General features: G+C 38.1%; 1 protein-coding gene across 1 annotated transcript in view; it reads left to right on the top strand.

Moving 5' to 3' along the window:
• The window catches only part of wdfy3 (WD repeat and FYVE domain containing 3), a 115,156-nt gene that overhangs the window by 57,969 nt on the left and 29,655 nt on the right, over nucleotides 1–27,532 (top strand). The window contains 19 exon segments of the mRNA XM_036598960.1: nucleotides 549–730; nucleotides 3,042–3,273; nucleotides 4,460–4,620; nucleotides 5,288–5,399; nucleotides 5,586–5,776; nucleotides 7,284–7,436; nucleotides 7,643–7,716; nucleotides 8,049–8,210; nucleotides 8,482–8,576; nucleotides 9,579–9,699; nucleotides 11,234–11,451; nucleotides 12,255–12,451; nucleotides 15,530–15,664; nucleotides 17,447–17,626; nucleotides 18,763–18,996; nucleotides 20,007–20,106; nucleotides 20,194–20,222; nucleotides 20,224–20,355; nucleotides 23,620–23,849. Of these exon segments, the coding sequence (XP_036454853.1) occupies nucleotides 549–730; nucleotides 3,042–3,273; nucleotides 4,460–4,620; nucleotides 5,288–5,399; nucleotides 5,586–5,776; nucleotides 7,284–7,436; nucleotides 7,643–7,716; nucleotides 8,049–8,210; nucleotides 8,482–8,576; nucleotides 9,579–9,699; nucleotides 11,234–11,451; nucleotides 12,255–12,451; nucleotides 15,530–15,664; nucleotides 17,447–17,626; nucleotides 18,763–18,996; nucleotides 20,007–20,106; nucleotides 20,194–20,222; nucleotides 20,224–20,355; nucleotides 23,620–23,849 (2,938 nt within the window).

Genomic DNA, 27,532 nt, shown 5'->3' with positions numbered 1-27,532 from the left:
CCATCTTCCAGTGATGAAATGTTACAAGTATTCGAATAGTGATTTTGGTATTCAAACTGATAGTGTTTTTTATCCAGCATGAAAATAAAATGTAGCCTATTGCAGTATGAAAGGCATTTGTTTGCTGGTCTGTTGCCGTACATGATGTTATGACATGAACAGAAACTAAAACCAGTAATGGTTCATGTTCACTTCACTTGTAGCACCTTGTATTTTTAGTAAATTAACTGAATTTATCAGCTGTTTCTCACTTCTGGCTGCATTATCTGTCCATCAACTTGAGTAAATAGCAGCTGAGCAAAGCACTGAAAAACCATCTCAGTGTGCCTGTATATCTTCTTTCTTCTCAGAGGAAATTAAAGTGAGCTGTTTTCAGTCTAGAGCAAGAATGAGTTTCATAATTTTCAGGTCCTTTTTCATGCCTTTGCAGACCTCACAACTAAGTTATAAATAATGAGGCCTGGATTTAACCACAGTTTTCACTTTACGAAGTTCCTTTTGTCCGTGCCTTGTGTGTGATGTCATTTCCTGTCTGGCTCCCCCCACAGTGGATGACTTCAGCGAGGAATCCTCCTTTTACGAGATCCTGCCCTGCTGCGCCCGCTTCCGCTGCGCTGACCTAATCACAGAGGGACAGTGGCACCACCTGGTGTTGGTCATGAGCAAAGGGATGTTAAAGAACAGCATGGCCACACTCTACATCGACGGCCAGCTGGTCAACACTGTCAAGGTGAGGGCGGGACCTTGATATGGACACTTTAAATCTGTCAGTGAATGAATTAGGTGATGAAGAGAGCATAGCATTTTTCAGTGTGAAAGAATTTTAAGTTGGTTTAATGGAAAACATTTTGTGAATGTTATTAAAATGAATAGAGTGATAAGGAATGGTTTTAATGCAGACTTCAAAGGCCTTGTTAATTAGCTGTTAGTTAGGTCTTAGTAGGACGATGATAACCATCCTAAGCTTAGAGCTTGAAATATTTGTCCAAATCAGTGAGATCCATGTTTAGTTAAGGTTTGATGAAGATTTCTCATGGCTTGTCTCCAGATGTTGGCCTTCAAGTGGGTGATATGGCAAAAATATCATATTACGATACTTAGTCATTTTTAAGATGGGTATTACGATATTTTGACACACAGCCAGAATGCACTAGTAGTGTGACAATTTTTTTTTCACCAACATTTCCACCAATTAAACAGTACTAATTATGCTCTTTAAGTGTTGATGATATCCATGATATGCTTTTTATCACAATAGCAAAACGTAGTTCTACAGTAACAAACTATAGTTTTTTGTTTCTATGCATAATCTTTTAGGTCCTCTTTCACCCTGTTCTTCAATGGTCAGGACCACCACAAAGCAGGTGTTATTTGGGTGGTGGATCATTCTCAGCACTGCAGTGACACTGACGTGGTGGTGATGTGTTACTGTGTGTTGTGCTGGTACGAGTGGATCAAACACCACAGTGCTGCTGGAGCTTTTAAACACTCACTGTCCACTCTATTAGACACACCTACCATGTTAGTCCAGCTTGTAGATACAAAGTCAGAAACAGTAGCTCATCTGTTGCTGCACAATTTGTGGCAGTCAGTCTTTAATCATTAATGAGTGGTCACAGGACGCTGCCCACAGGACGCTTTTGGCTGAATATTTTTCGCTGGTGGACTATTCTCAGTCCAGCAGTGACACTGAGGTGTTTAAAAACGGAAGCACCACTGCTGTGTCTGATCTACTTGTACCAGCAGAACACACTGCAGTGCTGAGAATGATCCCCCACTCAAAAATTACCTACTCTGTGGTGGTCCTCTGGCCTGACCATTGAAGAACAACATTACAGTCTGGAACTGTAGAACTACAAAGTGCACCTGTGGTAATTAAATAAAATCCTGAGGTGGATGTAGTAGTAGTAGGAGACGTGAGCCAGTAACCAGAAGGACTGACTTGGTATACCTGGTTGTGCCCTTGGGCAGTGCGCTTAACACCCGCACTGTCACAGGTGAAGCTGTTCTGCTGGTGGTGTTGTGCTTCTCCCAGACTGTGCGTAGTTAGGCAGCAAAATGACAGATTTCACCTGTAGTATCGCTAAAGTACATAACATACATGCACTGTATGTGTTTTGGCATCAGCTGATATGTACTTGAAAAATATGTGATGTCAGTATCAGCCCAGAATTCCCATGTTGGTGCTTTCCCTAGGTATTACCTTAGTTTATTTTTAATCTGGACTGGTAGAATCACTCATTTTGTTGGCAGTGAGGCCCACTGAAGTCTGAAAGACCAACATAAAAACACCACATTATGTAAAGTATCCAGGGTAAAATGACTTGGGATTTTGATTGAAGGCAGTATTTGTAGAATACATTGGTTAAAATGCAACTTAATTTTGGACAGCTGATGATCAAAAAAAACATTTTGTTTTCAATGATCTGAAAACAGCTCTCATATTTGTTAAAATGCTCAGGAATGGGGACTTTTCTTGGATTGCGGTAAGGTTCAGATTCTAAACTTGGTGCTGCTGGTCGACTGACAATGTTTTTGGGACATATTCAGGCCCAGTTAAAGCTCTAACCAGTTTTCTGATCAGAGATCTCAAATCTGAAACTAAACTTTTATATGCCTGAGCTGGGATCAGAAATCCAATCCATCCTGTTGGAGTTCATTTTGTAAAGAGGTCATCTGGCAGCACCTTAGAGGAACCCAACACTGAGGAATACGAGGCGGACGTCTCCCTCTGTAGAAACATCAGACAGGCCTGTCAGACAATCTCAACCGTCACAACAGCGCACCATCTGGCCCTACGCACACGCTCACACACACAACCACTCACTGAGCTTTCATCAGGGACTCCTTTGTGGTCTACCTTTGATTCCACCGCAGCTTCCTTCTGATGCTAGATGAAGCGACAACGGATGCCACAACTAACTAGCTCATAAACCACACCAATAGTGCAAGCCACTTCCTTCCCTCTTACCCACATGAAGTCTCTCTCTCTCTCTCTCTCTCTCTCTTGCTGACACCTGCTGTTTTTTTTCTCCCTGTAGCTCCACTATGTGCACAGTGCTCCAGGTGGTTCAGGTGCTGCTAACCCACCGGTAGTTAGTACGGTGTACAGCTACATTGGGACACCCCCAGCCCAACGGCAGCTCTCCTCTCTAGTTTGGCGTTTGGGGCCCACACACTTCCTGGAGGAGGTGCTGCCTGCCGCCAGCGTGGCTGCAATCTATGAGCTGGGGCCCAACTACGTGGGCAGCTTCCAGGCTGTCTACCTGCCATGTGAGTAAAGACTGGTGCAGTGAAATGGTTTAGTGAGCCACGTAATTGATTTCATGGGAAAATACACTGTCAAAAGTCTGGGGACACCTTACCTTCTTCTTTTCTCATTTTGCCCAGTAACAGATCATTTTCACTCTTACTTTGCAATAAGTTTGCTACATCTTTTGTAAACATGCCTACTCCTGTCATACAGACTAGGGAAAACCCCCTCTGATCTCTGTATTTCTTGTTTTCCACAGAGTCTTTTCATAGCCTGCTTTTTGCTCTTCACAGTTGCAACCAGCCATTGCAGTTCTGACTGAGAAAATGTTGTCATAGCAACATTAAGCAAACCTTTCAACCTCCAAAGTGTCTGTTAATTACATTTCCAGCAGTTCACTGCATGGAATAAAACACTTTCACAGGACCTGCTATTTGATCCTTGGATCAAGTGTTCACTCGCAGTCTCAGCCATGATTAGAGCATATCTGACTTCTACTTGCTTATACTTGATACTAATTCTTGGTATAGTTATATACTTGATACTTATCTTGATACTTATTCTTGATATAGATGTATACTTGATACTTGGTGTTACGGATATCTGAGTACTTTCGTGTTAAATATTGGCTGAATGTCTGATCCACTTTTTGTGTCTTATAGCTCACGGGTCTGGTGATTTTTCAGCTGTAGCATGCAAAGAAAAGCAGGAAAATTACCAAACTATGCAGGATTCCAGCCCTCCAGTACTGGAGTTCCACATTTGTCAAAGATAATACTGTCATATAACTTAGTTAAGATATGCTGTCACTTAATACTACAGTAAATTACCTAATTTTTAGTATGTGCGTAATGTGATCTAATTTGGCATACTTTTATAAATGACTCTTTTAAATTTTGGCTCAAAGTTGGTTGACTTACCTGATGGTTTGGCTACCAGTTACTTAAATATTCTTCAGTGAAATCATTTCAGTTTCAATGTGCATAGTAATAAACGCCCTGATCTTGCATCTTTTATGTTTCTTTTTTGGACTTATTATGTGAAATAACCATTTTATAGTGTCATATATTTTAGTATTTCATGTTGCTTTAACACACCTGCAGTTGTCTCCATTTTTCTGCTTTAAACAAGATGCAATGAAGCACGTCCAGGAAAATCACGTCCAAGAGTTTTTCATTTTCAGGCTGAATCTTCTGTTCTCCTCAGGTAAAGACTCGAAGGCTGAGGCCGTCCCACCATGTCCTGTGGCGCTGGTTCCAGAGGAAAAAGTTTCCTTCAGCCTCTACGCTCTCTCTGTCTCCTCCCTCACCGTAGCCAAGATCAGAAAAGTGTACAACAAACTTGACAGCAAGGCCATCGCCAAACAGGTGAACTTTTCTTATTACAGGATAGAACATTTTGTATTTGTTTTGAGAATGGACTTTATTCTCTTTACTTTTAAAGAAATGAGTCAATAATGAGCAACAAAAAAGTGTGGACGACGTTTACTTATTCTGCATAAAAAATAAACTTAAGTATAGTATGTATAATTATCACTCAGTTTTTGACATTTTGGGCTAAATAAAGGGCTACTTTTTCCAGTATTTTTCTCTTTGTAACTATGATGTGTAGGTTATCATTCGATCTAGGATATTAACTAAGTAATTAACTGTATTTTCTAAACAGACCTATTGTGGTGGAGGTTCTCAGTAGCCAGCACTTTATTCTTAGAATACAGTTTTTAAAATTTTATGTGGTTAGTTTTTTAAAATACTCGAGTACAACCATGAAAAACATCAGCAAAATACAGTTAACTCTGAGCTATTCATCTTTAGACTGTCGGGTAACAGTAAATGTTTACAGTTAAAGGGAATTTCTCATTGAAATGTAGTTCTTCAGTTTGAAATACAGATATTATATAAGTGGGTTATGATGAAAGCCTTGGTCTGTGATTGTGTCATTTAATTTGATACTGTGCTATGTTAATTTGTTATCTAGTCTATGTCTGTAACATAGAACAAAGTTTAGAACTAAAATTTTAAACCTTATGTACAGTTGGCAGTTTCATCACATGAGAATGCCACCCCAGTCAAACTCATCCACAATGCTGCTGGACATCTCAATGGTCCTGCCAGGACCATCGGAGCTGCTGTAATTGGCTATCTGGGTAAGAATTCAGCTCTAGAAAGAATGTCAAATAAAACATTTAGCAAAATGCCTTGTTTGAAAATATTCAGACATTTAAATTTCCTTTAAATGTTTGAATCTTTTATATTTAAATTGTGTATATAGCAATATAGTAGCATCTTTCAGCATTCATATATTTCTAACCTTCATCTCTTGCTCCACTCAGGTGTGAGAGCCTTTGTTCCCAAGCCAGTGGCCACCAACCTGCAGTACACCGGAGGAGCTGCCGCCATCCTAGGCCTAGTGGCCATGGCCTCGGACGTGGAGGGACTCTACGCAGCCGTGAAGGCGCTCGTCTGTGTCGTCAAGAGTAACCCCCTGGCCAGCAAGGAGATGGAGCGAATCAAAGGCTACCAGGTGAGTTGTAGGGATGTAGTTGTGGGATGCCATCAGTTTTGCAAAATGTGAAACAAACAGTAGGCCCCCTACTACACCATTTTTCACAATTTTTCCCATGAACTCCTGCAGTAGTGGATGTTATACCTGTTCTTCCAGTATACTTGTTAAAATTCTTCTTGAGGTAATATTTTGTCATTACTGTTATGCTGGTATGCTACAAATAAACACAGATATCGTAACCTCACTAATTCCCTCATGTCCTGTGTAGTGAGTTGCAGTCTGAGGTAAGTTAGTCCAGTTTGTTATAGAAGGTGCAGACATCAGAATTTAGTGAGTAAAATGGTTAAAAGAAAGTGGAAGGAAAAGCTGGTCTCTTGGGGTTAGTCGTTAGCCTTTCGCCTAGCATTGAGACTAGCTGACTTTCCTTGCGCATGGCCTACGGCACCCAGTTGCTTAAGGCGACACAGTGATCTCAGACTACAAGTAAAATCTGTCTATATATTGTTTTTGTTTTTTTTTTTTTTTTTGCCCAAATAAAATATTTGAGATTTACTTCCATTGTTATAAGTGAAAGGACTGAATAATATGAAACTGTTAATTTACAAAATGGGTTTACTTAAGCATCCAAAATGGTTTTATTTGGAAAACAAAATATATGTAAGTACATTACACATATATACATATACACATATGTACGTATATGTTTGTATATGTACATACGTATATATACGGAAACCATCAGTGATCTTAATTATACTGTGCAATAAATTTTTTACCATATCGCTACTAAGCTCCTGATGTTTTTAAGAATATTCAGAGGTAATTCGGGTGGAATATTAGTAGGTATGATTTGATAATTCAAAGGCTCTTGTGCATATGGATGTCATTTGGTAAACAGTATTGATGAAAGCTCTTGCGTGTTTAATAATTTAGGTTATATATTGTGAAAGGGGCCTAATTAGGCCTGAGTGATGTGATGATTTTTTTTTTATTGTTGCTGTGTCACCAGCCTTTCCCCTGTTGTTATTGCATTGAGTCAGTGATTAACAACTTTACTGCTTGCTTAATTGCACACACATATTTAATGCTGAAAAAGGAAAACATCCACAAGTCAGACTCAAATACAACCAGCCATAATCAGAGCATTTCTGAAAAGCATCAAGTTCAAACATGAGGTGGAAGGAATGTCAGTGGACACTGCTAGAGATTCTTCAACTTTACAAAAGGCCTATAAGCAATATTGAAAAAGGCAAATGAAAGTTATTTTAGTATTTATGTGAACTTGCGGTTGAAATTATAATTTTCTTAATTTTTGTTCTTTATTTGCGTTAAAGAAGTGTAATTGTTGAGAACTGGTGATCAAATCAGTCACCAAAACTATTGGAGTATGAAATTAAAATTAAAAATGTTAAACATAAATATTAAATTGTGTCTCCCAATATTAGTGATCTGAATTTTAAGCCTCCAAAAAATGTTCGTAGTGGTTGGGCCCTAGTATATATTAACAGAATTCTCTCGACTCCAGCTGCTGGCCATGCTGCTGAAGAAGAAGCGTTCTCTGCTTAACAGCCACATCCTTCACCTGACCTTCTCCTTGGTGGGCACGGTGGACAGCGGCCACGAAACCTCCATCATCCCCAACTCCACCGCCTTTCAGGACCTGCTCTGTGACTTTGAGGTGACTAATAAATAAAACAAGTCTTGCCTGGTTGACTATTTTTGGGGTAAAGGGAAAATTCTATACATTTTGCTGAAGTGTTGCATTAAACCATCCAATGTTCAGATCATCAGTGAACAGGCGATTTATTTATTCTTGTTTTTTTGACAGTCTGTTGCTTTTAAAAGACAGATGTGAGATACTCTCTGATCTCTGATTTGTCACAGGTTTGGCTGCATGCACCATATGAACTGCACCTGTCTCTCTTTGAACATTTCATTGAGCTTTTGACTGAATCCAGGTGAGGCTATTCAATCTTGAATTACCTTCATAGTACTGAAGTCAGAACAGTTAAAATGTTGCCTCCTTGTAAATAGGTTGTCTTGGTTCAGTAAAAATGTTTTGGTTTATATCAGCAGCTCTTCTTGAATAAGGAGAGTATATCATAAGAAAGTAAAACAAGTGTCTTGTACTTGTACTAATGAAATAGGCTTGAGTTGGCTACTGGAACTCTTTGTATTTAAGATCTTTCTATGAATGGCTGTGACAATTTAATAATTAATTAATAAATAAATAAATAAATAAATAAATATTCAGTTGATTTTACTCAGACTGATGTTCTTCTGATTGTAGCGAGGCTGCTAAGAACGCTAAGCTCTTGCGGGAGTTCCAGCTGATCCCCAAGCTGCTGCTGACCCTGAGGGACCAGTCGCTCTCTCAGCCCACTATCGCCGCCATCAGTAACGTTCTTAGCCTGTTGCTGCAAGGCTTCCCCAACTCCTATGATCTGCTCCGGTACACCATTCAACTATGCTTCACAATGACATCAAATAATGACCAATAGATGTCAAGTTTATACTTTGAATGATTTTTATTGATTATTTTTGTGTCATGTTGAAAGGATTATTGCTTCATACAAGAAGTAAAAATAGTTGATTAATAAAATAATAATTGCACCACAAAATGGTTGGTTTCAGGTTTTGAAATTTAGTTCTTTTTGGCCTTGCCAGAAGTTTCTGTTTTCCCAGGACGTGCAAGTATTTTTCTTTTTCTTGTTTCCTTTTAGGTTTGGCCAGTTTATTTCATCCACCTTACCCACCTTTGCAGTCTGTGAGAAGTTTGTGGTTATGGAGGTTAACAATGAGGAGAAGATTGATGGAGGTGAGACTGATATGGGTGATATTCCCTTGTAACGCTTTATGAGGGTAGCATTAACGTGGACCGCAGATTCATTTAGAAGATTACAGATAACATGTAGTTTGTTCTCTTTGTCAACGTTCACACAGCAGGTGAAAGTGGCCCGAATTTGATTTTTTTGTCTTCATATGTGGCACAGATTTGGTTTTTGACATGTGAACAGTAAAACTAAACCTGATGTTTCAATTCTGATGCCTTGAAGCATCATCAAGATGGCTGTTACTGTGGCTAGGCTTCTTCTATTTTGTTTTGGAGACAAGCGTAGCCGGTGTAACAGATAAAAATGCTTTCTGCCAAGAGAAATCAAACTAACAGCTATTCAAAACATGATTGTATGATTACATGATACATGTTTAAACAAAAGACTTAAAAAAATGAGAAAGAAACAGAGGAGTTAAAGGAGCTTTACACAGATCAAGACTCTTTATCCAGTACATTTTGACGTTTTGACACTGAATGTGTTTCCCTTTGCTAGCATTCTTCTTCACGGCAGATAAACAAAGGAAACCGAACTGCCTCTGTCTGTTTGATCGGCTTTCACAATTAAAACAACCTAAAAATCAATAGTTTTTACCCTTTTCTGCAAACTTCATCCTGTGTGGTCGTATTAGTGTCTGCTGTTTGTGCTACAAGTTTAAAGCAGCAATTCTCATGCGTTAAAGTTTGTCATCACATAAAGTCTCTTTTTCTAAGGGAATGGGAGGGGACAGCTGTGTTTGTTAGATGAGTGTGTGTGTGTCTGTGTTGTAGATCCGTGCTGTTTGGCGCATGTGGGTCAGTTCGGGAGTGAGATCTGTTTAGACTGATACAGAAACAGATTGTAGCAGTTAATTGGATATGGGCCACTTTTGCCTTCAGTTTGAACATAGACTTAATTGATTATAGTTGATTGTTTTAAAGAAACTGAGTTTTAAGGGGCTTTCTTTTGTGCCTTCTAGTGATCTGACTGCCTTCCTTTCTGTTTAGGGAATGATGACGACTTTGGTGGTTTGCTCTCCTCCAACATTATTTTGCTACGCAACCGCCTGCTGGACATCCTACTCAAACTGCTCTTCAGCTCAAAAGAGAAATGCAACGTAAACGCCCAGTAAGTGACCTTAGTGATATAATCATGATTGTGTCCATGACAAAAGTTGCATATACTACGTTGTCATGTCCTCTGTGTTAAATGCTTAGTCTTTGGTCACAGTGTATGAAACACGTTAGGCCACCGGTATTACAAGCTTTAATGCTGCCTTACTTATTATAAAAGGTCACTGTCAATACTGTAGTCCATATAGTTTTAAAGGAAACAGATTCATCTAAGAATAAACACTCTTCTTAATTAAACGTAACCGTTGCATTTAAAACAGTAGCATATTGAATACCATCTGCTGCAGTCTGATAGACGAGCCTCCTAATTATCTTTCTATGTGTGTGTTGGACCATGCTTTTTTAAAAGCTAGCTATGGGCTAGTACTGAAACAAAAATTAGCAATTATGGCTTTTTGCAAATTAATTAAAATGTTTATTATTGTACTAAAATATGCATTAAAAATAAAAAAAGTTGTAGCTGTACAAAATTAGCAAACACCTGGCTTATAAGAATATTTTAAACAAACAAGCAAGTTTTTGATTTGATTTGCAATAGCTTAACATTTAAAAGAAACTGCCAACTGTTGTTGCAAAGACTCACGAAGGAAAAGGAAACGTTCAAATTAGTATTTAGGCAAAACCCCCTTTCATACAAAGGAAAGCACTTTGATGAACATGAGGCTGGGTGTTGCAAAATCTGCCCAAAATATTATTTGTAAATAATACAATGAAAAATTGATGTTATATTAATAAAACTTTTTGTTTGTAGTATTTTTCTTACTTCATTAAAAAGTTAAAGACGGCAATGTGTCCTCAGGCTTTTTATGTGCTGTGTATATCACTATAATAATAATAGTAATAATTAAAAATCATTAGTGAAATTTGTATACCACCTTCCTCAAATCCGAGGATGTTTTGAAATTACAACAATTACACTAAAACTGCAAATCAGCAGAAAACAAAACACGCACACGGCGAGCAAGAAAAGACTCTCCCAACCACAGTGAAAATTCTTCTGGCTCGCGTCTCAGTCAGACTCAGCTACTGCGTTGAAAAGTCTCCAGGCTTGTGACCCAGTCAAACTCCACTACCGCAGTGAAAAGTCTGCTGGCTCGCAGCCCAGTTAGACGATGCTTCTGTGCTGAAAAGTTTCCCCTGCTAGCAGCCCAGTCAAACTCCACTCCTGTGGTGAAAAGTCTCCTTGCTCGCAGCCCAATCAGTCGATGCTAACATGATGAAAAGTCTTACGGCTGGCAGCCCAGTCAGACTCTGCTTCCGTTGTGAAGAGTCTCTCCACTCAAAGCCTGGTCAGAGCCCTCAGCTTCGATGCAAAGTTTCAAGGCCCAGCCAGACCCCACTGCGGCACAAAGTCTCTCATCCGATTCTCAGTCGACGACGGGAAATCACAAACACCACAAACAACTGAAAGCACAGAAAAGAGAACTTGATGTTTGTTGGCTGCCAAAATGCATGCAGCATTCTTACACTTACGGTTTGTTGTTTTGACTCTGTGTCTCACCTCTTTTCCTCTTCGCTGCCCCTTGTAGAGCATGTGAGGAGCTGGTGCGGACACTGGGCTTTGATTGGCTGCTCATGTTTATGGAGGAGCACATTCACTCGAGCACGGTGACGGCAGCGCTCTGGATCCTGGTGGTGCTACTCAGTAACCAGTCCATCCTGAGCCGCTTCAGAGAGGGTCTGTCTGGAGGAGGCTGGCTTGACCACACCGACTCAGTGCTCACCAACAAGATTGGCACAGTGCTAGGTGGGTGAGACAGCTGAGTTCAAACACTGATTGAATGAATACATTCTTTGCAATAATAAGTTATCGTTGGGGAAAATGTAGATATACTGACTTTTAAAATTTTTAAAGGTCTTTGACTTAAGAAGTTTTGAAAGGTCATCACAGCAGAACAATAATACTGCTGTGGGATGCTGTGGATCAAGGTTTTTTTTAGAAGGTTAGGCTCCAAAAAATTATAGAATAATGGATTATAGGAGGATAACACAGCAATAAACATGTGCCAATATTAAAATGGTTTATCACAATAATTACCTAACCTTATATAGCATAGCATTGCAAACTAAGAGCTTTGAAGGTCCTCAGACCAATAACACATTATAACAGCTGTCCAAACATGAAATTAAGCATTAGATAACAGTGACAACGAGGAGCTTGTGAACCCATGTGTCCATCATCAGGAGGGAGAAAAAAATCTTCTTTGACAAGAACAATAATGGTGCATCAGTTTATTGCAGAATGACTAGTGACCATGGTTTCAGTGAAGACACCTGTGGAATTTTGTAAAAGCATAGAAGAAAAAGCGTTATTGGACCCAGATGATTTTGAAAAGTAGACATACTCAACGATTAACGCCTGATATTCACAGTGACAGACCCACTGTTGGTCAGTCATAAATTAATTATGGCTGTTTTAGTACCTGACCCCACACAAATGTTATAAGATGATCTCAAGGAAAAATATAAAATACAAGTCAGATGTGTTTGGGCCTTTGAAGATTTTCTTCTTGTTTTAAGAATCATGTCTCGTTCTTCTGGTCATCGCAGGCTTCAACGTGGGCCGTAGTGCGGGTGGTAGGTCCACTCTTCGTGAGATCAACCGTGACGCCTGCCACTTCCCAGGATTTCCTGTGCTGCAGACGCTGCTGCCCAAACACACCAACGTGCCTGAGCTCTACTTCCTACTCATGGCTCTCTTCCTGCAGCAGCCCGTCACTGAGCTGCCTGACAGCCTGCAGGTACATGTCAGTATGCAACCCTTTTCCTACTAATCATACTAACTGTGTATCCTCGTGAACATGTTTTTGTAAACATTCTGTACAACTTACTTACTAACAGTTGTCCTCTGATTAATTCCTCTGACTCATATAGTTAGAATTTCATGCTTACAGCTGTATGGTAGAATGCGGTTGCTGTACTAGTCTAACCACACAGTCATACTGTAGTTCAAAGCCCACACACACTGGAATACCATCTGCCTCCATCTGAATCCCTTTGTATTGGCTGTGTCTACTTGCATATACAAGGAATTTGTGGCAGCACTTGAACTCTGCTACTTAACATTGACTTTTAAACATATCTTGGCAGCTGTCACATGCTGTCAGTAGCATGGTAAGGATAACATGATGCTGTGATATTACTGAAAAATCTGTCAAGACAGCTCGTGACAGCATATGACCGCTGTACGGAAATGTCAAGGGTTAATTAACATGATCTTTTTTTTTTGTTACATTTTTTTTCTTTATATGCCCCTCAATTGTTAGTATATAAAACATGTCCTTAAATGTTTTAGAACTTTACCTGTTTTAATGAAAATCTTTAATAAAACCAGATATTAAATAATAAAATATTGAGTAACTTAACATCTTTTGAAAACTACTCATACACATGCATTCATGAGCTTTTTCTGGTGCAGATCCGTGGCGACTTGCGTGGTAATAGCGCTCCCCGCTGGGCCACGCCCATACGCATTACATATGAAAAAAACGAGCCATTTTTAAGCTAAACATAACAAAGTAAAAAAAGTAGATGGTGAAGAGCTGTGTGGTAGGTAAAGCTAGCATTACAGTGTGTAGCAGAAAGTACCAACAGGTAGCTTCTTTACAAACCTCTCCTTTAGTGTGCGCCCGAACACTTCTTCAAGGAACGTGAGCCCCAGTTTCCCAACATATTTAACAAGTTGTTTAACGGTAAATTAGTCCTCTTTAGTTCTGTTAGTTCATTTTCTAAACAACAGTTATTGGCTTTTACACATCACCATTGGGTTACTTGTCAGGCATCAATGATATCCAGTTAAATCGCCCTATCGCCCAGGCTTAGCATGGTTATGTCGATGGTATGCAGCAGTGTTCAAGTAAAGTGCTGTCTTGGTGGAATTGTAGCTTGTGTAAATGGACCATACAGAATACAAACAGCAAACAAATAAATACAGTACACAGCAGGGTGATGATAGTTGATAGAAATGATTTTTTTCATTTGATTTTATTTTGATCTAGTTTTTATTTATTTTGTTAATTTCAGTTTAGTTTCGGTTTTGATGGTGAGTGATTAGTTTTAGATTTGTTTTTCTGAAATTTCCTGAAAAAGCAGGAAAGTACTATGATGAAAGCTGTGATGCAGATATTTGACAAAGGTCAAATAAACAGTTTAAAATGTTTGGTTTCCATAGAAGTTGTAAAATGGTGAACTTTGAGATTACAGCTTCAAAACACATTTCTGACGCATACTGTTCTTAAGAATTCTACCAATTCTTAAAAACGTCTGTGTAAATTAGTAATAACAGGTAAACAAAGTCAGCCTGAATGGTTTGTTGTGAAATGTGCTGTTCCAAAGAAACTTGTTGACTCAGAATTGATCATAATGCTGGTGATAGGAAGCAGATGTGGAAGCGTTTAAGCCACATCACAGACAGTTATTGCACAAAATAGTTCCAAATGCACTGCCTGGTGCCTGAGACATTGTTTTGTGATAGTTTTGAGGGAATGTGTTTTTAACATGCTGGTTGGAGAGGTACATGCAGGGCGTTGTAAGGAAAATAGTTCCTAAAGAAAATTTAAATTGGACTGGAGTTCTGTTCAGACAAGCTCTGCTGCTTTAGCAGTGCTAAATTAACACAAGAGTAGAGAGTGTGCTTGGCTAGGAAGCCAGCTTTCCTTAAAGACAACTAAAGACAGAGAAGGGATCTGCTTCTAAATTGTTCTTAATGCATATATTGAACATCTGAAAACTGTTTGTGAATGAAATGTTTTTTTGAAGTAATTCTGTTTTGTTTTCAGGATAGTATACTATGAATTTTTTGTGCGTTTTTAAAGGCTTTTATAATTTTTTATTTCCATTATAGTTACCAAGTAATTTTTTGTTTTTGTAATAGTTTTTTTTTAATGAAAACTAGTACACAGCCACAAAGGATATCACAAAGTATCCATATTCTCCGTATGTAAACTAAATATACCAAATATGTATTTACAGCCATGTTGATCATGTAACAAGTGCAAATGTGCAAGATCTCTTCTAAGCTAATTATTAAAAGATGCTGCTGCATGTTACACATATCATAACACCCAGTATACGCTAAATAGCACATGACAAATATGCCGTGCAAAGTGTGCAAAAATATGGAACCTGGGTCTAGATTCCTTCCAAAAAATGCGTAAAGATGAGACCTGTTCAGTCCTCGTACACACTGAAATTAGCCAAATGTTTTCTTAAAGCCCCTGCTTATACTAATATAAAAAAAAATACGTTCTTGTGACTGAAAAAATAATATTTTCTTAATTTTCACCCCTTATGTTTATATTTGTATGTTTGTAGTTGTATGTTATTTGTGTGCATGTTATTTATCCTGATGTTTTTATCCTTTCCAACATTTGTTTATACTGCATGTGCATGTGTGCTTGGTAGTACATTGATTCGCTTTAATTTGTGTCATTAAATAATGAGTTTGTGATTGTGATTATGATTATTTGATCAATGTTTTAGTAGTTATGCTGCGTTCACGTTTGCATTGAAAAAACAGTCATTGTGCGCCTCTTAATGGTACGTGGCCAACGGCAGCATGAAGCCACGCAAATGTTGAGTGACCGCGGTGCCGAGAAAATGGGTGATTATCAGAGGAGAGCGGTTTTCTGTCACGGCTCCATTGAAAACAGTGGAATGTCTGGTTTGCCATTGTCTGCCTACTGCAAACATGTGAATGCAGCATAATTAACTAAGAAAGTGATTAATAAGGTGTGACATTGAATGTTCTAACAACGTAAGTAAAACCTGTAAAAATCATACAGTGACAAGAAGTACTGAGTGAAACGTTCCCTATGTTGTCACAGTTTGACCTAGACTCCATCTGGTCGTTCATCTTCGGTGTGCCGGCTTCTAGTGCTACGGTGGTCAGCTCCATTCACAACGTGTGCACAGAGGCGTCCTTCCTTCTGCTGGCCATGCTGCGCAGCATGCTCAACCTGGTGAGACCCTCATTCGCTATGTGTGACTTGTTAAATATAAACAACCTCTCAAATTATCAGTGCTTATGTTGTGTATAGACAAATTAGATTACATAATTATTTAAATATAGTGATACAACTCCAAATCAAAAAAAGTTGGGATGGCATAAAAAATGCAAATAGAAAAAAAATCTGTGATTTCTAAAAATTTACTTTGACTTGTATTTCATTATGGACAGTACGAACACAAGATATTTAATGTTTTCACCTTTTAATTCATTTGTAAATATATATCCATTCCTGCCATTTAGACCTGCAACACATTCCAAGAAAAATTTGGATGGGGCAGTTTAGGGCTAGTAATGAGCTAAAATAATTAAATCATGATGTGATTTGAAACAGGTGATTGTAATCATGATTTGGTACAAAAGCAGCATCCAGGACCAAAGATGTGCTGGGGATCGCCCAGTTTGCCAACAAATGCGTGAGGAAGTTATTGAAATGCTTGAAAACAATGTTTCTCAAAGAAAGATAGGAATGGATTTGGATAATTCATCTTTTACGGTGCATAACATAGTTAAAAGTTTCGAGGAATCTGGAGGAAAGTCGTGAAGGCAAAGGCACAAGCCTGAGCGGAATAACTGTGCTCTCCGATTCCTCAGACAGCACTGCATCAAGAACCATCATTCATCTATAAGCTATATAACCACATGGGCTAAGGATTACTTTGGCAAACTTTTGTCAAGCACTACAATACATAATTACATCCACAAATGGCAGTTGAAACTTTACTGTGCCAAAAGGAACGCTTATGTTAACCATGTTATCGTTATGAAGCGCTATCATTGACTTGCCTGGGCTCTGAGACGTCTGGGATGGACCATCACACAGCGAAAATATGTATTGTGGTCAGACGAATCAGTGTTTCAGGTCTTGTTTGGAAAAAGTGGACACCGTGTGCTCTGGACCAAAGACAAAAAGGACCATCTAGACTGTTACCAGCAACAAGTCCAAAAGCCAAGGTCTGTCATAATATGGGGTTATGTCAATGCCCTTGGCAAAGGTGACATTTTTGTGATGCCACCATTAATATCAAAAAGTACATAGAGATTTTGGAGCAACATATATTGCCTTCAAGACGACATCTTTTCCAGGGACACCCATGCATATTTCAACAAAACAATAGCGAAACCACATTCTGCACACATTAGAGCAGCATGGCTGTGGAAGAAGAGGGTGAGGGTGCTGGATTGGCGTGCCTGCAGTCCTGACCTGTCCCCAACAGAGAATGTGTGGGTTTTAAAACGCAAAAGCCGACAATAACGACCATGTACTGTTGCGCACCTTAAAACCTGTTCTGCAGGAAGAACGGTACACAATAATATCTGAAATGCTTCATCACTACCTGTCTTCAGCGTTGTGTGTTAGAAAAAGGAATGGCAAATTTACATAGTGGTAAATGCTTTACTGTCCCATGTTTAATACGTTGAATGAATAAAAATTGCAATAAATGTTCATTTTGAAAAAAATAATAAAATTCATGAGGTAAAATGTCAAATTGTATTGTATTGTTTTTAATGTAATAGAGATCAAAAATTATTTAGAAATCACCATCCCAACGTTCTGATTTGAGATTTGTATAATTTATTGCATTGTTAATTGTGTAATATGTTCACTTTACATTCTACACTGGTTCGAGTCCGCACAGATTTTTTTCTGTTTGTTTTGGTATCAAACAATGACCTAAACGTGACAAAAATGTAAAGGATGTTCCTGTCATTTCTGTGCATCTCGTCCCCTTAGCCTTGGCAGTCTGAAGAGGAGGGCTCCTGGCTGAGGGAGTACCCAGTCACTCTGATGCAGTTTTTCCGTTACCTCTACCACAATGTCCCCGACCTGGCTCCCATGTGGCACAGCCCAGACTTCCTGTGTGCCCTCGCTGCTGCTGTCTTTCCTTTCAACATCCGACCTTATTCTGAAATGGTACGCTTTTTTGATTGTGAAATTTGTGTTATTGCATCTTGAGTCCTGAGGTCTTAGAAACAGGCTTTAACACCAACATATGCAGTATTTTTGTTTCACCACCTAGTTATATTTGTATGTGTGTTGTTTTATGGTAACTGTGTTATCTATGTGCATGCTGTATGATAAATTGTATTTAAATTGTTACCATGTAAGTTTTGATGTTAAACACGTTGATAAGGGCTTTGATGACAGAACAGTTGAAGTTACCCAGTGTACTTTTTTATGCTTCTTTTAACCCTGGCCGCTCTTGTGGCTAAATGGCCAGTTACAAATGCCCACGAATAGCTCAAAAACTACTCTGTCCTGAATCACTAGCCTGTAACAAAAATGCTTTAACTGTGATGACTATTCTAACTTTAAGTGTTTTGTGTAAAATGCATAGACTGTTTAAAGCAATAATGGCTAATGTCACAATTATTATTTATTATATGGACCTTTTAAGGCATTAAATATGTATTTATTTGTTTTGTAGGCATATATTGAAGATAAAAATATACATATTGATTTCTATTTGTAGCTTCACTGAAGCAGAAGTAAAAAGCAGAAGGATTTAGAGAATCCTGACAGTTTTTTGACTGAAGTACCTCATGGAAGCAGAAGTTAGATTTACATTTGCACAGCCCAAAAAAAGGCGACATATCCAGTTAGAGGCGCACTAATTTAATCAGAATTTATCACTTCTCATAGTGTCATCATGATATCGAGCTGCTTCATCGAACATTGTATTTTATGTGTGTATCGTGCAGTTCTGCTATATATCATTGTGTGGCGAAACCTTCCTTCCTGTTTACTAAATGTGCATGTAGACTGGTAGTGCAGAGTTCCATGCTTGAAAGTGCTGTTATTGAATAATCAGATTAATTATTATGAATTAAACTTTAAACTTGAGCCAAAGTATTATTCCATCAGACCCAACACCTTACAAAGGGATTAATCTAGCTCTTTGGTTTTTGCCAACCATTTATTGGATTGCAAAACTTTGTTCTAATTTCTGGCTCTGGTAGGTTTTAAGTCTTCCAGATTATATTCAGGTGAATGTCAAGTGGTTGATTATACAACATGCTTGATAAAAAATGTTTTAACCTTTACCTCAGGTCAGTGATTTGGATGACGAAGCTGGCTCACCCACTGAAGAATTCAAAGCTTTCGTGGCAGACACAGGCATGAACCGCAGCCAGTCTGAGTACTGCAACGTGGGCTCAAAAACCTACCTGACCAATCACCCAGCCAAGAAGTATGTCTTTGACTTCATGAGGGTGCTAATCATGGACAACCTGTGCTTGACTCCTGCAAGCAAGCAGACGCCCATCATAGACCTTCTTCTGGAGGTGAAATCACAAGTTTGATTTGTTAATTGAAAATACCAGTTGATTTTTCTTGTTTAAAGCATACTGTGGATTTTTTTTGCTTCTCTGAAATGTGTTGGATGTAGTGTTGAAACACATCATTTTGCAGTGCATATGTGAAGTTTTGAATTCATCATGGTTGTAATGTCACAGCCATGAACACATTTACATATGACTGCCCATTCAGCCTACAGTATTTTAGCTCTGCCCATTCAAATTAAAGTGATAAGGAGTGTTGTTTCTGCAGGCAGTCTGTAGCAGAGTTGTTGGAAGATACTGGAAAAACAATTAAATGTGCTATTCCTTGCTGTCAGTCATCAAATAGATTATTGCAGTCTACCAAAGGATCCAGATGTCTGAAAAGAGGTTTTTTTTTCCAGAATTCAGTCTAAACTTTGTTTCACTTGTCAGCCCTCACTGCTTTCTGAGCAAGGCATCAGTGTAAATCTTGTCAGTGAAATCACTAATGGAAATGCTTATTGACAAAGGATTTTAATTAAAAATTTAAATGACTAAAATTTAGTCAGAGTAAAATAGGCTAAAATTAATTGATATATAATTTGATCAAAAGTGGACTGAAATTTAAAAGACGTTTTTTGTCTAAAGACTAAAACTATGACTAAATCAAAAAGATGTGAAAAAATGAACAGTCCAAGGCATAATACAGGGTAGCCAATCAGAACAGAAGGCATTTACATATATCAGCATTAACGGTGCAGTATCAAAATCAGCCATTTTAGTTTAAGCCTCTTTATTCTAAAAAATAAAGGTTGGAAAATTATGTAAAAATATATATGATTTTTTTTGGTTACTTAAACACAGTGCAAACAGTATAAGAAAAAATATATACACAAGAGAAAAGTGGTATGACAATATCACTCTTTAAAATGATACATATGCATTATAAACATGTTTTAGTGTGCTGTATGTTTAAAATGTTTGTTTAGTGTGCGTCTGTGTGGCGAGATCGCTGACTTGGTGTTTTTTTGCAGGCCTCCCCTGAGCGCTCCACAAGAACGCAGCAGAAGGAGTTCCAGTCCTACGTCCTGGACAGTGTGATGGAGCATCTCCTCGCTGCAGACGTTTTGCTTGGTCAGTTAGCTCATAATTTTTCTTGGGGAAGACTTGGCCCTTTCTTTCACTGGTAATTTTTTGACACAAGTCTGAATGTTCCCACAGGGGAAGATGGATCTATGCCTATCACAACTGGGGGGTAGCTACCAGGTCCTGGTCAACAACGTGTTTTATTTCACGCAGCGGGTGGTGGACAAGCTCTGGCAGGGCATGTTCAACAAGGAGTCTAAACTGGTGGTGGAGTTTATAGTGCAGCTTATCAGTCAGGTGAGAAAACAGTGACAAAGGCTACCAATGGGGGGCATAGACTAATGGCCCATAAAGGCTGATTTCAGATTAGATTCACTAAGTCAGTGTTATCCTACTTCCAGCACCAGTAACTCATATACTGACTCAAACTCATCATCACACGTTTCTTGCGGTGTTCTCATGACACCCTACTATTTCAGTTTTTTCCTGCTATTTTAGTTTGCTGACTCTGGACACACTAGGCTTTAAAGAGGGATTCCTATAAATTTTTTTTTTCAAAGTTTCTGTGTACTGCAGTCGTTCAGATGTAAACAAAGAATTTCAGAGTGGTTTGATGTGATGTGCACCATTCCAAAGAATCATACCGAGTTCAGTGATGGTAATAAGAACCAGACATCTGAAGCATTCAGTGCCTCTAAAACCTCACAGAAAGTTATTGAACTAAATGTTTATAAATGTGCTGCCTGGTGCCCGATACCTTGCTTTTACAATGGCTTTGTGATAGTTTTAGCATAAAACATGTTTTTAAAAATACATCCCTATTGGAGAGGTAGGAAGGCATTGTGAGGCAAAATAGTACCTAAAGAAAACATCAGTTTTCAGATTTACTGCTGTTTTACCAATATCAACCCTACACATAAAACTCAGACAGATCTGAGGTGGTTTTGGATAATAAATGAAACGGCTATATTTGCGTTATATGTTGCATTGTGAGTCGTGGTTCCTTTCATCACCACTGTAAAGAAATCCTAGTTGGTAAGTTTCTCTATAATTCACATTATAATTCATATCAAACTACTCTAAATGACTTAATATCTTAAAATATTAATAATCATGAAAAATCAAGCCTGGAGACAAGATACGGTGTGTGGACTCACACAACTCAAAAAAAAAACATCAAATTTAAATGGAATATGGTACGATTATGTTGCCTAACTAAAGGTACTGAGGATGTACCCCTAAGAGTACCACCCCAGTGACGGTTTAGTACCTTTTTTCTAGAAGTGTATAGAACAAGTTCTTTCCTCAAGGTCTAAATTTTACTTTATCACTTCAGAAGGAATCAAATGTGCTGCTCACTCCACAGCCCCTCCCTTCATGATCATAAAGTTTTAACTAACGTTCTTGTAAGATGTAATATAAATGTGTTGAGAATAAATTTGGACTCATCATTTGTTCAGGAGAGAAAAGAAGAAGTGGGGAGAATCTTACATTTTGGGGCTTCTCCCCTCTTATTAGCTTATATTATGTATAATAATACTGGTATTAGTGTGATAATCGATATATTAATACATTTGTTTTCAAATATATTCTTAGTCATTTAGGTTCTAGTTAAGCACAGCCCCTGTTGTTCAGCAGACAATGAAATATCTAGTTTATAACGAATAATAATAACAAATGTAGTATTTACTTTTATATTACATTTATTTGTACGTTTAAAAAGCCAAAAAAACGAAAGCAATATAATGCATTACTAAATGAATTAATTAGACAGCGATATGAGTCAAATGAATAAATATGCATGACCTGAACAATGACCTAACAGTGGTGTTGCTGTCTGAATATTTTAGCTGTTTGAGGCACAGATGTTTGAGAGCCTATTTAGCAGGTCACTGTTGCCCCCAGTGTACGCCCACACTTCACAGCAGCGCACTTATTTGTGAGCAACAGAGACTTTCGTTTGAAGTCGCTGGAGTAGGCCATGACAACCACTTGAAGCATGCATATCACTTTTTAGTGTCTAAAAAAACTGTAATGTGAATGTTCCCTGTCCTTTTGAAGCTGATGTTTGTAGATGCTAATGAAAGCACTTTGCACAGTGTGATGGAAGGAGACACAGAAGGCATCTGTTAGCTAAAGAAGTAGGAGTGAATGCTCCATAACCGAGTGTACTTTGCACTAATGAGCAGATGAGCACGTTCTTTGAGAACACTGATTGAATTAGTCACCTACACTTCAAATGCCCGCCGAATGCAGCTCATTCAGTTTGTTCCTCTGAGCTTAATTGACTTTGGCAGGCTCTTCAAATTTGAAAGAAAACTCTGTTAACATGGCTGGGCTGAGGGAGTTTTATTTGTGTGATGAATAAACAAATATAAGTCTCTCTGTGTAAGTCTCATAATTTTACCAAAAAGGGTCTTATTTGATAAGATGGAATATAGTAAGAAAACACCGGAATTTTGATTATCAAAGACTTTTGGCCAAAAATTACACTTTAAAAATGTTACGAATTCTGACTTATAAACATATTGTGTTTCCTTTTGGTTTGAGGGAAACAATTCATCAGTAAAAGTTAATGAAATTGTTATACAGAAATCCTGCACATCTCTTATACATGCTTGCCGATACAACTTAATTACTTTCTGCTGCTAGCTGGCAAGCTAGCAATGGTAGCCTGCCTCTCATGGCTAACAACTACAAAAGGAAAGGCACTATACCACGGCTCTACGGCAAGTGAATAACAAAGCATTTACTACAAATGTTATTTTCTTTATGCTCAAATGTCTCAAAAAAACATTTTGCATGGCTAACCTGTTAGCTCAGTGAGGCTAACAAGCTGAGGGCAAATGCGTTCCATAGGAATAATCTACTTCTTTCCCCTCCCGCCCTTCTGCTGCCAGTGGCCCCTTGTGTATCATAGGTGTGACGCACTTTCAAGTAGTGAGTTGAGGTGGGCATGGGCAAGTTTAAAGAAAAAAAAGAAAAAAAAATTGAAATGGGACCGAATTTCTCATTATTTTGTTGTATCATAGAATGATAAACAACAAAAAAAAATAGATTACAGTAAAAAGAAAAGACCTTTGCAGTAGAGAGGAACTGAAGAAGGCATACTGCTCAGATTAACTGCTCCTTAGTTGTAGCCTTATTTTTAGTAGATCTACAACAAAATGTCAAAATATAGCTCAGCAAACTGTTTCAATGGTAATGACAGTAAGAAATAGCGGTTTATTGTTCAGGCTCGTTCATCGTCGAGAGGCAAAACCATAAAACTTTCAAGTTGTACTGACTTTTCAATAATACAAGTACCTTTTAGTTTTATTTAAATGTGTAAATACAAATCAGAATAATTAAAAAATAACCGTCAAAAAGGAAATTTCTTTGTTCATAGTGCATCACTAGAAAATAATGGTGCCATTATTAGAAGCAAAAACCTATCATGAGATTTGCGTTAGTCTCTATCCCCCTCCCCTTTTTCTCTTGCACAACTAAATCCTAACAGGGACTTAACAGCAACAGTGAGAAAATCTCTAATTCCCTCCTTTCTTTGTTTCCTTCCCTCAGTCTAAGCGCCGCTCGCAGGGTCTGTCTCTGGACCCCATCTATCACTGCCTGAACCGCACCATCCTTTATCAGCTCTCTCGGCCGCACAAGACCGTACCACAGCAGGTGGCCTTGCTGGACTCTCTGCGTGTTCTGACTGTAAACCGCAACCTGGTGCTGGGCCCCGGAAACCACGACCAGGAATTCGTGGCCTGCCTCGCCCACTGCTTCATCAACTTGCACGCTGGGAGGTGAGCAAGGGATGTGTAAGGGGTCTATTCTGAGTCTAACAGCAGGAGTGATCAAAGAAAGAGAATCTGTGCATGTCTTTTGAGTTTGGAGACAACAGAAAGAGACAGGTGTTTATTTAGAGTGAAAATGGATTATCTTTTTAGCTGTAAATTGAGGTGATGTATCCAAATGTTGGGGTTGTTTATCTTTTGTGATCTTGACCAGTATATTGGTTGGCCGATTATATCATCCGATAATAGGTTCTGTGGATTCATCTGTCTTGGCAGTAAAGTGTAGATTAGGGCTGTCACTAGGCTACACAATATGGACATAACATGCAGTGCTCGATAAAGTTGTTGGATATGTTGATGGTGATATGAGAAGTGATGAATTCTTATTAAAATAGTGTGCCGCTGACTGGAGGTGTCACAAATGCAGACTGTGAAACATGAGTGAGTTCCCTGAGGTGCTTCAGCCTAAAGCAGTCAGGATTCACTGAACCACTTTTTCTGTTTGTGTTTGCAGTCAGGCTACAAACACTAAAGAGTAGGTTTATTTTTATTTTTATAAAAATGGCCCTACAAAAACAAATGAACATATATTAAATTCCTCAAAAAGCTCCTTATTAAGATGCAGATTTGTTGTGACAGTATCTATCACTGTTTTGTACATTTTACCATACAGTCAATGCATTTCATACACAATAGTCAGAGTGAGAATGGTCATGGCCTTTTTTGTTACAGGACAGAGTAGTTTTTGAGCTGTTACGTGGGTATTTGTTACTGGCTGTTTAGCCAAGGTTCAAACAAAGCATGTGTGGTAACTTCAATTGTTCTGTCATCAAAGCTCTTATTCATATGTTTAGCATGAAAACTCATATCACAATAACAATAAAAATGCAATTTATCATGCGACCCGAACATATAGCCTGCACACATGTTGCAGACTTGTTGTGACAATGTCTGTTACTTCTTCATGTATCTTACCATACAGTGGTAAAACAGTGAGAGTGAAAATAGTCATCATGTTCAGGCTTCAAGCCCAGTGCAGGTGCTTCTCACCCTATGTTCCCATTAATGTAATGACGTAACTGCCCGTGTGAGGTAATTTGATCCATTTTGACATCTCAGCCAAAAAACTTGCACAAAAATCTGTCTCCATCAAGCTCTGCTTCTTACTCAAAGGGCACACCAGTAGGACAGTGTAAAATATCAGTTATCAGGGTATATGCAAGTACCTGCAAATTCATTTGAATGGTTTTTAAGTCTATACCATTTTGAGAAATCTTTAATGATTCTCCTAGTGCCTCTATGGGGATTTGTAGTGCCAAGCTTAAAGGTTAAATACTACTTTTTTTAAAGTCAGCCTATTTTAAAGGAATTATGGCATTATGACAGTGTGCTAATATTTAATGGCTTTTCCAAAACTAACCTGTTGTATAACGTTATAACAAAGAAAACTTACTTATTACTAAAACTTCTAAGAAAAAACTGATAAATATAACAAAGAACTAATAGAGCTATTTAACAGAACCAACAATATCCTTATAACTCTGTGAAGTTCGACCCTTGAGCTACAATATTTGTATTTTTGAAGAATTTGAAGTTTCAGCTGTTAATTTGAGCTTAATGAAACAGTATATTTGACATTTGACAGTTGACAACTGACAGTCCTGACAGTCGCTAAAGCACTTTTACTGTTACTGTCTGTAGTTCTTGAAAATATAGAATAATATTTCCAATATTTAATTGAGTTTTTGATTTCTTAATCAGTATATATAAAATCAGTGTATATATAGGGCCTGCTTACTAGCCTGCTGATGAGCTGTGATGAATGTTTTTCTTTTTGACCAAGACGGCTATATTTAAACAGTAGTGGCAGGTTTGCTTGTGTTTGTGTATGCCTGATCTTTGGTAACTGTATTTGAGTGAGTTTGTGCTTGTAGAATGCGCTTATCTGTGCTGGTGTGGGTCTCATGTCTCTTGTTTTTCTGAGAGTGTGTGTGACTCACACTGGCACAGAAGGGCCTGACGCGGAGGCTTGCGTTGTCAGGACTCTGTAACTAGGCTGACTCAGAACTCTGCCTTCTGATAGACTTGGAAATGAGCTTTTAGTGGAACGATAACACTCGCTCTAACAGAATCCTGATCACACCCACGCAAAAAATTGCATTACAATGCCACACAATCTGGCTGTGCACCGATTGCTGATGCAGAAAAATCTATTACTGTGATCTGATTTTTACTGACCTGTTATCTGTCATCTATAAGTGACTAAAAATACTTATTACAAGGCATCAGGGAAACTTAATAGATGAATGTTTTGGCCTCCTCAATTTATTTGTTTAAGAAAGTGTCAAAATTTGTTGTGTCATTAGCAAGAAAACACGCTTTCACAATCTGTCCTTTTGCCCGGTTTTGTTTGTATTCTGTGTACGTCTTTAAGGGAAGAGTTTAGCAAAAAATCTAAATGACACAATTTTCCCCTTACATCAACTGCAAGATAAGACATGTTTGGTGTTTGATGTAAATTTGTAATGAACAATTATATCACTCCACCACATCCCCACAAACACTGATTTAATGAAAATCACATATTAAGTAATAAACTATTGAGGAACACAACACATGTTGGTCATTCATGAGTTACTGCTAGTGGCTGTTTCTTCTATTTAAATGATGCTCACCAAAGCGATGTGTGTGCTCCCCCTTGTGGAGAAACTTTAGACTGCTAAATGTTGATAAGTGAGTTCCAAAGCCACGATTATTATGTTTTACATAATAATAAATAAATAAATCTATAAAATGGGTGTTTTTCTGTCGCTATAACAGAGGGGCTTTGGAATTCAGAAGTAGATCTCTGTGGAAAACCATGAAGTATTATTTATTCAGAAGTTTACAACTCATTTGAACCATCAGGACACTTGAGCTGTATGGAAAATGCAGATAATTTGTCTTCAGACTATGTCACACTCTGAGAAACCCCATCAGATACAGTGGGAAATTTGCTTTATTGTAACATAACATATTGTAACCTTATTAGTGCTTAGTTTTAACAGTAAAAGGGAATAAAATATTGCATGTACCTATAGAGGTGGGCAATATGATGATATTTTACTGTTACTGTAATATATTTTATCATAATGAACCATATACTTTTCTGAGCGGACTGTGGATGTCTGGTTGTTTCATTAAAAAGAGAGCAAAAGTAGTCCTGAGTCCTTAAATGTAGCACTGTGCATTGTGTCCAAATATTGTGTATAGTGAAGGTATTGTGATATATTTTAACCATATCCAACACCCATATGTATGTATGATTTAATGTCATTTAGCAAGCTGTTTTAAGTGAAATTACTCATCTAGTACTCTGTCAGTTCTTTTTCTCAACATGGCAGTTCTTGCTTTTGAAATGCAGTCATGAGAATACTCATCAGTAATCACCAATGTCTGATTACCTTGTCCAATTGCCCAGGCCTAGTTTATACTCACCAATTAGCATTTTGCTAACTGCATGCTTAAATCATCACATGCTTGCTGTGTCATGTTGTTAATTGATTTCTGATACACATGCTTTTGTGGTTTCTGACACTGTATAACATACTCTTATCTGTAAAAATGGACCAAAAGTACAGGAAAATGTTAGGCTTTATTACAGCTTCTGATACTGTTTTATGTTATGGCACATGCATCTCAGTTTTTATAGA

This window comes from Colossoma macropomum, unplaced genomic scaffold (assembly GCF_904425465.1).
Source record: "Colossoma macropomum unplaced genomic scaffold, Colossoma_macropomum, whole genome shotgun sequence".
Lineage (NCBI taxonomy): Eukaryota > Metazoa > Chordata > Actinopteri > Characiformes > Serrasalmidae > Colossoma > Colossoma macropomum.
Note: the sequence above shows the minus strand (reverse complement) of the source record. Positions and strands in the feature narration are given on the sequence as shown.